Source organism: Loxodonta africana, chromosome 25, assembly GCF_030014295.1.
Source record: "Loxodonta africana isolate mLoxAfr1 chromosome 25, mLoxAfr1.hap2, whole genome shotgun sequence".
In the NCBI taxonomy this organism is placed as follows: domain Eukaryota; kingdom Metazoa; phylum Chordata; class Mammalia; order Proboscidea; family Elephantidae; genus Loxodonta; species Loxodonta africana.
Genome location: NC_087366.1, coordinates 43,169,670 through 43,185,503, shown reverse-complemented (window position 1 = coordinate 43,185,503; position 15,834 = coordinate 43,169,670). Strand labels below are relative to the sequence as shown.

The 15,834-nt window shown below is 39.7% G+C and overlaps 1 protein-coding gene across 2 annotated transcripts in view; it reads left to right on the top strand.

Moving 5' to 3' along the window:
- Positions 1 to 455: 455 nt before the first annotated feature.
- Positions 456 to 15,834, top strand: part of FH (fumarate hydratase) — a 29,831-nt gene continuing 14,452 nt past the window's right edge. Inside the window, exons 1-4 of one of the 2 annotated variants that reach the window (XM_064276720.1) lie at positions 456 to 604; positions 7,166 to 7,300; positions 13,155 to 13,269; positions 14,557 to 14,729. In XM_064276720.1, the coding sequence (XP_064132790.1) occupies positions 479 to 604; positions 7,166 to 7,300; positions 13,155 to 13,269; positions 14,557 to 14,729 (549 nt within the window). In that variant the 5' untranslated portion in view covers positions 456 to 478. Of the gene's footprint in view, positions 605 to 854; positions 1,081 to 7,165; positions 7,301 to 13,154; positions 13,270 to 14,556; positions 14,730 to 15,834 lie in introns of those variants that run through there. The other variant, XM_064276721.1, reaches the window with a different exon arrangement.

Here is a 15,834-nt window from a genome sequence, read left to right as displayed (position 1 = left end):
TATTTTATCTTTAAGTGGTGGGATTAGGAACACTCCTATTTAATTCGCTATACTTTGCTATGCTCTCCAAAATTTCTACATGGAAGATATAATCTGGAAGAAATAAAAAAAACTTTCCAACAAAAAGAACATGTAATAAGTGATCACATGATAAATATAAGTTATTTCACCAACCAAACACCAACTGACTCAACAATAAGTAGTCTCACCCTCTATCAGCCAGATACCACAACCAAACTGGCTCAAAGAATAGCATAAACTCCCTTTCCCATAATACCCTTCCCAGTAGTTTCCCATGAATCCGAGGTTTCAAACGCCCGCCTCCTCACTCTTTATTGGTTATTCACCATTGGTCCCGCCCATTTTGTGGCTGTTGATTGGGTAAGAGCGGAGGATCGGCTGGCCGGAAAGATTCTGACAGCTAGCGTGGAGGCGTGGCCACACACACCCAGAGACCTACCCACGCTAATACGGCGAAATGAGCCGAGCGCTCCGATTCCTCGCGCGCCAGGATCGCCTCGTGCGGCCTGCAGCCCCAGGCTCCGCTCCCGGCCTCGGTAGCTCTGCCGGCCTCCCATCCCGGCCCCCGAACGCTGCTCGAATGGTGAGCGCAGGCCGCCCGTCCCCGGCCTTCGCGCGGTGACCTTCAGCCTCCTGCTGGCGGCCCGCGGGCTGGCGGGGGGGACTCCCCGGGCGTCCTGGCCGAACCCGGCAGTGGGCTCCGCGCCCGCGCCGGCGTGGCAGGCCTCCCGGCCGGGGCGCTTCCTGCAGCGCGGGGTGGGAGCCTCCGGCCCGGGGAACGCCTGGGGAGGAGAGGCTGCTGCCGGCGAGGGTCCTCCGGGCCCGCTCCTGGCCTCTCCGCAGAGGCCCGAAGGCCGAGCCAAGGCTGGGGAGCTCGGGGTAGCCCGTCTACCTCACCGGCGCTTACTGCCTCCGTTCTGCCGGTGCAGAAGGCCCCAGGCAGTGCCGGGTGAGGGGAGGCTGGGGTGGCTCCTTGCCTCTCCCCGACCCCCGTAGCTGGGCCTTGCGGGCCGGTCCCGGGCAGAGGGTTATTCCAGTCGCCTCTGAGCTGGCGCCACGGTGAGCGCTGAACTGCTTTCAGCCCTGCAGGTGGGGTTGAAAGATCTCAGGAACTTGAAGATTTTACTTGTGAAATCGCCGATTCATTTTGTTAGGCTGAATGTAGTTTTTCCTCACTTAACTTTTGTAAAACCCTGAAATTCTTAAACTTCGGTCTCGTATTCTGAAGCGTGTTCGAGGAGGTTGAGTACGACCTAACTATTGCTGAATGAGCACTTTTCATTAATAGAAGCTAAGGGACTTGAAGGTCCAAGTTGAAGTTCTGACATGCTGAGTTATTAACCCTTCAGTAATTGAGGCTTTAAAAAGCTTTAGATACTTACGTTCCTGTGTGTATTGTTAGGAAAAGTTTAAGAAATTTACGGCGATTTAGGGGAGAGTTACAATTCTCTGCTGTTTAATATGGTGTAGTATGAGCTTTGCAGTCAGAGATGTGCTTTCAAATTCCACTCCACTACTTTGAGCAAGTTGTCTGTTTCTTCATGTAAAATAGAAATAATTACAGCTACTCAGCAAGATTATACACGTGAAAGTACCTTGACAGCCTTTGACTGTAGAAATGCACTTTAAATAAATGCACCCATCTCAGGTCTTTGAAAATGCCAAGAATTTTCCTAGACTATAAACTTTAAGATAATTTGATGGTGTCACTATACCTGAAACTACAAAATGAGGGATGTTTTATATTCCTGGAACTCCCTGCTCTAACAATTTAAGAGCCTTTAAAAAAAAAAAAGTATTTTGTGTAAAGGGAAAATGAGACTGAAAACTCCTGAATCTATCCCTTTGGAGCAAATGTTAAAAAATGAGCACTCCCGGACTAAACCAAAAGCAAAGATGTTTCCAGAATACAACCAAACACTTTGAAGGCCGGAGTAGCAGGGACAGGAGTCTGGGGACCATGGTTTCGGGGGACACCTAGGTGAATTGGCATAACAAAATGTATTAAGAAAACATTATGCATCCCACTTTGATGTGCGGCGTCTGGGGTCTTAAATGCTAGAAAGTGGCCATCTAGGATGCATCAATTGGTCTCAACCCACCTGGAGCAAAGGAGAATGAAGAATACCAAAGACATGAGGTAATTATGAGCCCAAGAGACAGAAAGGGCCACATAACCAGAGACTACATCAGCCGTGACCCGAAGAACTAGATGGTGCCCGGGTACCACTGATCACTGCCCTGACAGGGAACACAACAGAGAACCCCTGATGGAGCAGGAGAGCAATGGGATGCAGATCTGAAATTCTCGTAAAAAGACCAGGCTTAATGGTCTGAGACCAGAGGGACTTTGGAGGTCATGGTACCCAGACCCTTTTTTAGCCCAAGATTGGAACCATTCCGAAAGCTAACTCTCCAGACTGGACTATAATACAGATCACGATACTGGTGAGGAGTGAGCTTCTTGGCTCAAGTAGACACATGAAACTATGTGGGCAACTCCTGTCCAGAGGCCAGATGAGAAGGAAGAGGGGGACAGGAGCTGGCTGAATGGACACAGGGAATACAGGGCGGAGAGGAGGAGTGTGCTGTCTCATTAAGAGGAGAGCAGTTAGGAGTACATAGCAAGGGGTGTATAACTTTTTGTATGAGAGATTGACTTCATCTGTAAACTTAAAGCACAATAAATAATTAAAAAACAAACAAATGAGCACTCCCTTGCTCTTAGGGTTGTAATGTTAGCTAGCGTCAGATCATCAGATGAAGTTTTTTTTTTTTTTGCGTAATTCTAAACACATCCTTCTTCCTCTAACCTTCTCTCTTTGCTCCAAAATTCCTGTATTGATTTTGTTAAAAGTTCTTCGTGGTGTTAGTGATGAGAAATTCACATAAACCCAGCTTTACCATAAAAACGTAACATATTTATTGAAGCCTTCCATATATCGGGTCCTGTGAATAAGACACTGCGTAGGGAGCCCTGGTGGTACAATGGTTAAGAGCTGAGCTGCTAACCAAAAAGCCGGCAGTTTGAATCTACCAAACGCTCCTTGGAAACCTATGGGGCAGTTCTACTCTGTCCTGTAGGGTCGCTAGGAGTTGCAATAACTCACCAGCAACGGATTTGGTCTTTTTGGTTTATGTGCATAGAAGGAGCCCTCATGGCACAGTTGTTAAGTGCTCAGCTCCTAAAGGAAAGGCCAGTGGTCTAAACAAAGTGCTTTTCTTCAGTGGGATTTCACATACTGCCTGTCACCTCCCTTTGGATCCCCTTCTGTCTTTTGAAGTATTTTAGATCACATCCCATGAAACAGTCTATAAGCGGGGGCTTTGATTGCTTTAGTTTGGGGGACATAAACTCCACCGTCCTGTTAGTCATAGATTGGCCTTAGGTTTCTGTGATGCACAGCTGCAGGAGTTTCTGTTCTACAAACTGGTGAAACATAGTGTGAAAATTGAAAACCATAGCAATGATTGTGAGTCTGGCACAGGACTGGGCAGCGTTTGTTCTGTTGTACATAAGGTCGCTAGGAACTGACTCGACAGCACCTAAGGCACACACATATTACGAGATTCTTTTGCGATCGATTCAATTCTAACTCATAGCAACTCTAAATGACAGAGTAGAACTGCCTCATAGGGGTTCCAAGGAGTGGCTGGTGGATTCGAACTGCCCACCTTTTGGTTAGCAGCTGTAGCTCTTAACCACTGCTCCACTAGGGCTCCACTGTGAAGATAGGAAGTAGAATTTTACGTGTTTGACGAGGTTGTGATTTCAGTGCAGTTGACTTCTGCGTTATGCTAATGATTAGTGCTAAAATCCTAGGGTTTGATTGAGGCTGTTATTTTTTTATTAAAAAATTTTTAAGGTTTAGGCTGAAGTATATTGCTCAGGTTTACTAATGATTTGAATCTTTTCAACTGACTTTGAATGAATCAGAACTTTATCGTAGCCACCTGTTTTTTTCCCCCAATAATTTAGATGAAGCTTTACAGAGCAAATTAGTTTCTTATTAAACAATCAATACACACATCATTTTGTGACACTGGGTGCCAACCCATGACCTGTCAACACTCTCCCCTCGACCTTGGGTTCTCCATTACCAGCTTTCCTGTCTCCTTCTGTTATTTAGGACCAAAATTATCATTGTTTTATAATGCAAATGTAATGATTTTGAATGCAAAGTGTGATGATGTAAATGTAAGGACTTGAGACTGATTTCACAAACAACTGACAAAAGCTAGTCCCTGTTCTTTGTAGGTGGCACCTTTTTTGCTCTCTTATAACAAGGTGATGGACAGAAAGAAGAACCTAGTGTTCTCAGTACTCAGTACTACTGCTGTCATCGCTAGTGTTATTGGACCAAAGTATATTTTTACATACAAGGATATTTACTTAGAATACTCAAAACAGGTGTCACAATGCAAAATATTTTTATTTGAGATACAAAGTCCCAGCTGCCTTTGGCTTAAAGGGTGGTAGGCAAGTTGAATGTACAGTGGTATCAGTATAACTGAGCTTCACTAGAGAAATACCTCAACCACACATCTTCAGTGCCTTTTATTTTACAGGGTAGGTGTGCAATTCAAGGGTTTCATGTGAGCTTATCTGGAGTTACTGCCCCAGTTTCCAGACTTACTGAGGTGGTAACAGAAAAGTGAATCCAAGAGCTTTTGGAGCCTGTCAGAGTGGTTTGAGTCCAGGCCCTCCCGCATGCTATCTGGGTGATCTGTTGAAGTTATTTATTCTTTCCTTTTAGCCTTAGGGTCTCTTTGAAGGTGGGAGTGGTAGTGGTAAACTCTCCTGGGGTAGTTGTGAAAGTCAAATAAGGCAATGCGGGGGAAAAATGTTTGTTATATAGCTCTATAGATACCGAGATAGGATTACTTTTATTATTATCTACTTTTTCTTTTTGGCCTAGGCCAGTCCTGTGCATCATTTTAGCCGTGGGAGAAAAATGTACTTTATTGGTTATGTTCCTAGATTTCTACTTAGATCCAATGATGCTTTTACTTTCATGCAGTCTAAAAAGCTTTATAACATGTGAAGGGTTTCCTGAATCTTCCTAGGCCCAGGAGATAACTACAAATTAAAATTTCCTTCTTAGAGGACTGTTTATTAAAACAAAATTACTTGGTTAGAGATTTCAAAATATATATCTTTGAATCCTCTGATAATATTTATTTCATAATTAATGCAAGGTGACCGTATTAAATTTCTGTGTATCTCTCTGAAGTCTCTTCAGTTTTAAAGTATTATATGTAAATCCCAAATTTCTAGTGTTTTATAATAAGTATTGTATACAGTGTTATAAAATATGTTGGGGGCTATTATTAATTATTTTTAATAGTACAAGTTAATATACTTCATAGGATCCCAAGTTAGCCCTCAAAGAATCTTTGGGCCCATAGGTCTTTATTCTGGGTAAAGGGTTGGCTTCAAGATGTTAGTAAACCACTGAAAATTAAAGGTAAAATTTTCTGTAGATGTTATTATGTTAATTTTTCTAGAGAAAGGATCCATAGCTTTCCTCAGATTCTTTTTTTTATTGTACTGTAGATGAAGGTTTACAGAACTAGTTTCTCATTGAACAGTATACTTATTGTTTTATGACATTGGTTAAGCACCCCACGACATGTCTACACTCTCCCTTCTCAACCTTAGGTTCCCTATTACCAGCTCTCCTGCCCCCTCATGCCTTGCCTTTTAGTCCTTGCCCCAGGGCTGGTGTACCCCTTTAGTCTCGTTTTGTTTTCTGGACCTGTCCAATCTTTGGTTGAAGGGTGAACCTCAGGGAGTGACATCATTACTAAGCTGATAAGGTGTCCAGGGGCCATGATCTCGGGGTTTCTCCAGTCTGTCAGACCAGCAAGCCTGGTCTTTCTTTTTGAGTTAGAACTTTGATCTACGTTTTTCTCCAGCTCTGTCCGGGACCCTCTGTTGTGATCCCTGTCAGAGCAGCCAGTGGTGGTAGCCAGGCACCATCTACTTGTACTGGGCTCAGTGTGGTGGAGGCCATGGTAGATGTAGTCCATTAGTCCTTTGGACTTTCCCTTGTATCTTTAGTTTTCTTCATTCTTCTGTGCTCCTGAAGGGGTGAGACCAGTGGAGTATCCTAGACGGCTGCTCACAGGCTTTTAAGACCCCAGACACTACTCATTACAGTACAGTGTAGAACATTTTCTTTGTAAACTACGTTATGCCAGTTGAGCTAGATATTCACCTAGACCATGGTCCCCACACCCCTCAGCCCAGCGATTTGATCCCTCAGGGAGTTTGGATGTATTTATGGAGCTTCCATGACCTTGCCTTGTAGAAGTTGTGTTGGCTACCCCTGTATTGTGTATTATCTTAACCCTTCACCAAAGTTACCACTTATCTGTTGTCTATTTAGTGTTTTTCCATCCCCACCCTTCCCCTCCCTCGTAACCATCAAAGAGTGTTTCTTTTTGAGTATAAACCATTCCATGAGTTTTTGCTGGTAGTGGTCTCATACAGTATATCCTTTCGTGCCATCCAGATCCTTCCATGTTATGAGATGCTTCATCAGATTCTTAAATGGTTGTATCACCCCCGAAAAGTTTAAGAACTGATCTAGTCCATCTTCTCTCATCTGTCCATTTGATTTATAGATGGGAAAAGATGACTTGCTGAAGGGGACACAGTTGCTAAGTGTTGGACCTTCTGACTTCAAAGCCTGGACTGTTTGTATGATACTATGCTATCTCTCATGCATAATATTTGTAGACCACAGTTAAGCTTTCTTTAAATATGTGACATTTATGAATTTCAAAGTATCATCTCTAGAATATTTTTTAAAGTCCCCGGTAAAATAAACATTAATGTAAGTACATTGAATTGGCCAAAGCTTGACCTATAATAAGCATATAAATTGGAAAAGATCATTTGTTTATTATGTGAATTCTACATCTTTAGCGTCTACATTAATAAATTTGTGTGAGAAAAATTTCCCAAGAAAAGAGCTAGAGGAGGAGGGAGTAGAATGAGGACCCAAATGGAATTTTAGCCCCTTTTGTCTTTGTGGTACTTACTAAGATTTCTTTGCCCTTACAGCTGATGTGATGTTATTGCTTTTGGAACTTGGTTTCTTTTCAAGTTGTAACAGTGTCTTATCCTTGTCTTTAGGCGAGCCAGAATTCCTATCGGATAGAATATGACACTTTCGGTGAACTCAAGGTCCCAAATGATAAGTATTATGGTGCCCAGACAGTGAGATCCACGATGAACTTTAAGATTGGAGGTGTAACAGAACGCATGCCAGTAAGTGACTTTGTGGAGATATTGGCTTATTTTGGATGAAATAGGCTGTATTCAGATAAATCACTTTATAAATAAATGTTTTACAGAATTGAAATGTAAAGTAATTGACTTTGTGAGTAATAAGATGTTTTCCTCTCAGTAAAATTTCAAAGTTAAAACTTTTTGAAGTTTGTTGTTGTATGCTATTGTTTGGGGCTGTGGTTTTAGATATTTTTATTTTATTTGATAGAACTAAGTGATTTCTCTCTTCGTTCTTGTTAGAACTTTATAGATTCTTGGTAGGATTTTATAATTTGTAAACATTTTTTATTTCAGTGCTCAAATTCAATTTTTTTACTCATTCATTACTCAGATTTTTCTTTAGTGTTACACTTCTATCTTGTTTTCAGTTTTCAGAAAGTCATACACTAATACATCAAGTATTATTCTTTACCGTGTCAGATATGCAAATAGACGATTTGTAAGTATTTGTTCATGTCACATGAATGATTTAATGATTAGAAAACTTTATACTCTATTTCATTAAATCTGAGATGCCATCATTTGGGAGCCACCCAGATATGTACCACTGAGAAGAAAAGGCTGCTGATTAAAGTTGTGGCATGTCATCGGTTGTAACGTGCATCTTGATTTCAGAGATTTCATAGGGTCGCTATGAGTCGGAATCGACTTGACGGCACTGGGTTTTTTGTTTTTTAAAGTGTGAAAAGAATTGATGAAATATATTACATATCCTACTGGAGGCCAACCAGAGTGTGAATAGTCAGCGCAGGAATGCAAGATACAATAATAAGGAGCCAGCCTTTAAAAAAAAACGCTTATTTTGTTTTTTGTGAAAAGATACACAGCAGAACATACACCCATTCAACAATTTCTACATGTACAGTTCAGTGACACTGGCTACATTCTTCACATTGTGTCACCGTTTTTGCTATCTCTATCCATATTCTTTCACCACCATTGACTTAGACATGCTGCTCCCTAAACTTCTCATCTATGCTTTAGAGTTACTGTTGTCAATTTGATCTCATACACATAATTCTTTAAAAGAGTGCAATGCTCAAGGCGAACATTCTTTACCAATTTAGCTAAACTGTTGTTCAGCTTATAGATGACTTCATGTGATAGTTTCAGTTCAAGTTTTAAAGATTTTCTCTGGGCAGTAGATTCAGCGGTTCCTTCAGTCTCAATGAGTCTAGTAAGTCTGGATTTCATAAGAATTTGACATTCTGTTCCACATTTTTCCCTCTTCTGATCGGGATTCATCTGTTGGTTCAGCAGTGGTAGGTAGGCACTGTCCAGTCCTCAAGGAGACAATAATTCATGGAGGCAGTCAGACCCACAGTCTGGTTCCTTCTCTGATTCCTGTCTCCTTCTTCCTCTGCTGCTCCAGACAAATAGAGATCAATTGTTATATGTTGAATGGTAGCTCACAAGCTTTTAAGACCCAAGGTACCACTCACGGAAATAGGGGGTGGAACAGAAACTCTAAAAACTATATTAGGCCAATCAACTGGAGAGTCCCACAAAGCCATGACCCTAAGATTTTGAACCAAAAGAACTAATCCTATGAGGTGTTTGGTTGTACCTAAGTAGTATCAGCAACTGCAGCCTCTTTATTTTTTTGTGGGGAGGAGGGTTGCTGTTGTAAAATTACATATAACACATTCGCCATTTTGCCCTTTTTCTGGTATACAACTTAGTAATATCAGTTACATTAGTCAGGTTGTGTAACTTACCCTTAAGCAATATGTATATTCTTACTTGATGGCAACAGGTTTGGTTTGGTTTTTTGGTTTATAGACATAAACTCACTGCTTCCCAGAGAATAATTTCCTCTCTTCCTCCCTGCTCCCACCCCAGGTAGCCACTAATAATATTGGTCTCTATGTATTTACCTATTTTTGTCACTTCATGTAAGTGAAGTCATATAGGATTTGTCCTTTTATGATTATTTCACTCAGTATAATGTTTTCGAGGCTGATCCATGTCATAGCATATATCAGGACTTCATCTCTCTTTATGGCTGAGTAGTATTCCATTGTATGTATGTACCACATTGTGTTTATCCATTCATCTGTTGATGGGCATTTAGGTTGTTTCCACCTTTTTGCTATTGTGAATGGTGCTTCAGTGAACATAGGGGTAAAGTGTTTGTTCATGTCACTACTTTTAGGTCCCTGGGCTATATACCTAGGAGTGGAATTGCTAAGTCATATGGCAATTGTATTTTTAATTTTTTGAGGAATTGCCATATTGTTTTCCACAATGATTGTACCATTTTACATTCCCAACAGCAATGGATAAAAGTTCTCATCTCCCTACATCCTTACCAACATTTGTTGTTTTCTGTTTTTTTGATCATTGCCATTCTAATAGGGGTGAGGTGGCATCTCATTATAGTTTTGACTTACATATATCTGATGGCTAATGACAATGAGCATCTTTGCATGGATTTGTTGGCCGCTTGAATATCCTCTTTGGTGAAATGTCTGTTCATGTCTTCTGTACATTTTTTGATTGGGTTATTTGTCCTTTTGTTGTTAAGTTGTAGAAATTTTATATATATTTTAGATTGTAGACTCTTATCGGATATATGGCTCCTGAAGATGTTTTCCCAGTCTGTAAGTTGTCTTTTTACTTTTTTGATAAAGTCCATGGACAAACGTAATTATTTGATTTTTATGAGGTCCCAGTTATCTATTTTGGCTTCTGCTCCTTGTGCATTTGATGTGGTATTTGATAGTCTATCATTAAACTCAAGCTTTGCCCCTATATTTTCTTCCAAGAACTTTATGGTTTTAGATTTCACTTTTAGGTCCTTGATCCATTTTGAATTAGTTTTTGTATGTTGTGAGGTATGGATCTTGCTTAATTTTTCTGTTTGCAGATATCCAGTTTTTGCCAGCATTGTTTGTGGAAGAGACTGTTCCTTCCCCATTGAATGGACTTAGCACCCTTATCAAAAAATCAGTTGACTGTAGAGATATGAATTTATTTCTGGGCTCTTAATTCTATCCCATTGGTCTACAGATATATCATTAAATCAGGACCCGTACGTTTTGAAATTGGGAAGTGTGATGCTTCCTACTTTGTTCTTCAGAATTGCTTTGGCTCTTCGAGGCCTCTTGCCTTTCCATATAAAGTTGAAGATTAATTTTTCTATTTCTATTAAAAATGCTGTTGGAATTTTGATCAGGATTGCACTGAATCTATAGATAGCTTTGGATAGTATTGACATTTTCACAGTATTAAGTCTTCTAGTCCATGAGCACAGAATGTCTTTGCATTTATTTAGGTCTCTCTTAACCTCTTGCAGCAGTGTTTTTAGTTTTGGTTATATAAGTCCTTTACATCCTGCTTAGGTTTATTCCTAGGTATTTTATTCTCTTAGGTTCTATTGTAAATGGAATTTTTTTTTTTTTTTTTAATTTCCTTTTCAGAATTTTCCTTGTTGGTGTATAGAAAACCAACTGGTTTTTGTGCGTTCTTGTTCCCTGCAACTTTGTGAAATTCTGTTATCAGTTCTAGAAGATTTCTTGTGGATTCTTTGGGATTTTCTCTATATAGGATCATGTCATCTGCAAGTAGAGATAGTTTTATTTCTTCTTCTCTAATTTGGGTACCTTTTATTTGTTTTTCTTGCCTTATTGCTTTTGCTATGACTTCCAGTACAATATTGAATAGAAGTGGTGATAGCAGGTATCCTTCTCTTGTTCCCATTCTTAAGGAGAAGGTTTTCAGTTTAGTAGCCAGCCTTTATCTAACCCGTTGCCATCAAGTTGATTCTGACTCACAGCAACCCTATAGGGTAGAGTAGAACTGCCCCATAGGGTTTCTAAGGAGCGGCTGGTGGATTTGAACTGCCGACCTTTGGTTGGTAGCCAAATGCTTTACTACACCACCAGGGTTCTAACAGATATCCTCTAAATATATATTTTTAGTCTTATAATAAGTTTTATTTCCACATTTTGACCCATCTCTAAGCCTTCAAGACTGAATTTTGACAGTTTTATAGAATTTTACAACAGGCAGCTGAATCTCATCTGAAGAAACTCTGTCCACCTAGCAGCAAGTTTCGTGATGAGGTAAATATAGGATCTGACGGTATATGGTTTGGTGACAGAGTGTAGCAACCAATCCTAAAGTATTCTCATGTAATTCAATTTCTGGGGTTAAGGATGTCAGCCTTAGCTAATGTTGACAGGAATAAGCGTGGCTCATGTTTTGAAACGTCCTATTTCAAATGAGCAAGTTATGTGGTTCTGTGGTGCATGGTTATCTGCTGTTGCTCCGTAGACAGGCCAGCTGTTTGAGTTATGTCTATGAAAGATGGAGACCTGGGGTATCAGTTTTGTCTTTTGGTTTCATCTGGATTAATTTCTTGATTAGTTATTAAGTATAAAACAGACTGTATGTGCCCTGAACTGAGCAGTATGATTAAACTCAACCTTTGCCCCTGAAATCCAAAGGAAAAGCAAAAAAGATTAGGAATTTCTCGTGTGAATAAATTAAGAACAATGCTACCCTTCTTTTCTCCCTTATGATACAGTTTACCATTTTGTTTTAATGGTGCTCAGTGAAACTCTTTCCACTGTGACTCTTTTTCATTTTTATGAGTCCACATGCATTGGAGCCAGTCACTCCTTTCAGATGCCAGTGGTCATGGGCATTCAGTTATGACTTTGGTAGTGGTTCAACCCACCGCCACAGTTTTTGTTCCTATAGAAATTTAAATTCCCATTTTTTTTTTCCCCATGTTTAAAGCTTTTAAATCTTCTAATCCCTTGTGCCATTTCTCTCCATTTTGTTTGGGTGAAACATTTGTAATGTTTTAATTTTATTTTCTTAAAATTCAAAGTAAAAATTTTTTTGTTTTTATTTCCTTTTCTGTTTGTCCCTCAACTTATATTCACTCTTTGGCCGTGGCTTAATATGTTTTATTCCTTAGTTTTCTTTAATTTGATTCCTCTCCAAGGGCTATAATTTCTGTTTTATAAGTTCATCCACCTCTCTCCCTTACCCTCCCTTCTCCATTCTGCTCTTTCCTCATTCAAACCTGGTGTGGGATCTGTACTACATTCTGTATTACCAATTTGGACAAGAACTCATAATTCATTTCTTACAAAAACCAGGTATCATTTCATGACATCTCATCAAAATTTATTCAGTTTATCCTTTCAAATTGGTGAGATGATTTGGGGTTCAAAGTGAAAAGGTCTGCTAACTAAAAGGGTTTGAAACATGCTTATATATATTGGAAATTGGCAATTTTAAGCCTGTAGAAACCTGAGTTTTTTTAAAAAGTCTTTTCAGAAAGTTTCTGGTTACATGAGTGTCAAGGCTTCACCAACTACTAGAATATCATGAGTTTTTTTGGTTTTGGAATGAATTGATACCATATTTAGTGACTGGTTTTCTCCTACTGGTTGTCCTAAAGGAGAAAGAGAAATTCATGACGCAGCATGGGGTCCAGCAAGGAAGAACGCTGGTGCTTGTTGGTGAAATAACTGAGTGCTGTTTGCTTTGACATGCAGCGTATGGAATACACAGATGTACTTTACAGTGTATATCTTAAAAAATAGGCTGATTGGTACCTTGTACGTGTTTGTGTCTGTGTGTGTGATGTATGCACATACATATGAAGAGTGAATTTATTTGCTTTTTTTTCCTTTTTTTGGTTCATTATATACCTATCTATAATTTTTTCTCTATATTCTCAACATTTTAGGGTCATACTGATACTTAAGTTATTGGTTTATGTATACGTTTTATGCCTACATAAAGCAATAATCCGAAACTTTCATGCTTAATTAAAATTGCAAGTTTGACACATTTTTCTGATTAATTTCAGGCCCCAGTTATTAAAGCTTTTGGCATCTTAAAGCGAGCAGCTGCTGAAGTAAACCAGGATTATGGTCTTGATCCAAAGATTGCCAGTGCAATAATGAAGGCAGCAGATGAGGTAGGTGATAAGCATGTTTACTTAATAGCCTCGGACCAGGAGGAACAGGAGGAAAAGGACACTGTGAATTCCGGAGTTAACGCATTTCAAATTAGGACGGCAGCATTGTTGTCTGGCGAAGATGTTAATGATGGTATAAAGTATTCTACTGTCATAAAATTTCTAGATGATCTTTTTAAGCCTCTATGCTTTCCTCTAAGTTTATGATGTTTTAAATTGCTTTTTTGAAAAGATACCATCCGAACGTATAGATTTGATTTCTTATTTTATGTATAAATGGTTACTTTTAAAACTAGTTGGTTGTATGATATTACCAAACCAAAACCAAACCCATTGCCATTGAGTTGATTCCGACTCATAGCCACCCTATAGGACAGAGTAGAGCCGCCCTGTAGGGTTTCCAAGGAGCACCTGGTGGATTCAAACTGCACACCTTTTGTTTAGCAGCTGTAGCTTTTAACCACTACGCCACCAGGGTTCCTGTATGATAATAGGCATGGAAAATGTAATTCACTAATAACATTATTTTAAGGAAGCAATCAGAAATAAAGTTTAAAAGCTGTATATAATGTTCCAATTATTATTTTTATAAAATTGGAAAAAAAATTAAAGTGAGCCAGCTTTTTAAGGTAATAAATTTCCTAACCGTATGCTAATTTTTTAAGCTCAAATCATTCCAGAAGATGAAATACCCACTCTCTTAGAAAGCTTACAATCCAGAAACTAACACATAAGCCAAAAGTATAAAAGTATGACAAAAATAGGGCAAAATCTGGGCAGTGATTGTTTCTGCTCTTGGCGATTGCTACTCATCGGGCATCTGTGAGACGAAGTAGCTATTAGTGAATTCACATTTAGTCCATTATCCTGCTGACTCCAGTTGTAACATCTGTTAGATACTCCTGCTGAGCACCATCAAAAAATGTGTCTAAGGACTTAACATTTTGCCAGCCTTAACAGGTGGCCTTATCTGAACGCTATTAGAGGAGACCCGGCTTTTGCATAAATCAGCCTTCATTTGAAATCAGTGAAATTACCATACCATTCAGAGTAGATAATATTTCACTTTTTCTAATAGCAGTGATTTGAACAAGTGATACAGCTGAAGCTGAGATTTGCTGGACAACCACATTTGAACTGTGGGTACTGTTAGCAAGTCATTTAGCATATTGAAAAAATGGTACTGTAAATGGGGCTTGCTTAATCATGGTTGATTAAAATAGTTAAATAAATACTAAGTGTTTCATATTTTGAAATACTCATTAACAATTTTTTATTTCCTTGCAGGTAGCTGAAGGTAAATTAAATGATCATTTTCCTCTCGTGGTATGGCAGACTGGATCAGGAACCCAGACCAATATGAATGTAAATGAAGTCATTAGCAATAGAGCAATTGAAATGTTAGGAGGCGAACTTGGCAGCAAGAAACCTGTACATCCTAATGATCATGTTAATAAAAGCCAGGTTAGTATATGATCTATTCTTTGTTATAAATTAAAAAGAACACCTGAACGGTGAGACGGTACACGATACTGGGGAAGCCAGCACAGCTTGTCAATGGCAAGGTTATGGAAGCTCCACAGACACATCCAAACTCCCTGAGGGACCGAATTGCTGGGCTGAGGGCTGTGAGGACCATGGTCTCCAGGAACATATAGCTCAATTGGCATAATATAGTTTATAAAGAAAATGTTCTATGTTCTACTCTGGTGAGTAGCGTCTGGGGTCTTAAAAGCTTGTGAGCAGCCATCTAAGATACTCCATTGGTCGCACCCTGTCAGAAGCAAAGGAAAATGAGGAAAACCAAAGACACAAGGGAAAACTTAGTCCAAAGGACTAATGGACTTCAACTACCACAGCCTCCACCAGACTGAGTCCAGCACAACTAGTAGTGCCCAGCTACCACCACTGACTCCTCTGACAGGGATCACAATAGAGAGTCCCGCACAGAGCTCGAGAAGAATGTAGACCAAAATTCTAACTCACACACACACACACAAAAAAAAACAGTCTTAGTGGCCTGACAGAGACTGGAGAAACCCTGAGAGAGTATGCCCCCGGACAGCCTTTTAGGTCAGTAATGAAGTCACTCCTGAGGTTCACCCTTCATCCAAAGATTAGACAGGCCCGTCAGACAAAATGAGACTAAATGGGCACACCAGCCCAGGGGCAAGGACTAGAAGGCTGGAGGGGACAGGAAAGCTCGTAGTAGGGAACCCAGTGTTGAGAAGGGAGAGTGTTGACATGTCATGGGGTTGGTAACCAGTGTCATAAAACAATATGTGTACTAATTGTTTAATGAGAAGCTTTTTTGTTCTGTAAACCTTCATCTAAAATACAATAATAATAATAATAAAAGAATTAAGATAAGTAAAATAAAATAATACATTATACAATGCCTTTGCAATTCCTAAGTTCAAAAGCTCGGTAGACTGAAAGTTTTACATTACTAATTTGGGGCCAAAATTTGACCTGATGAGAACTCATTTGGCAGCAAACCCATCTAACCTGGCATTAGTCTATTTATAGATTTTGTAGTCACATAAAGTATGTGTTTGATTATGGGGTT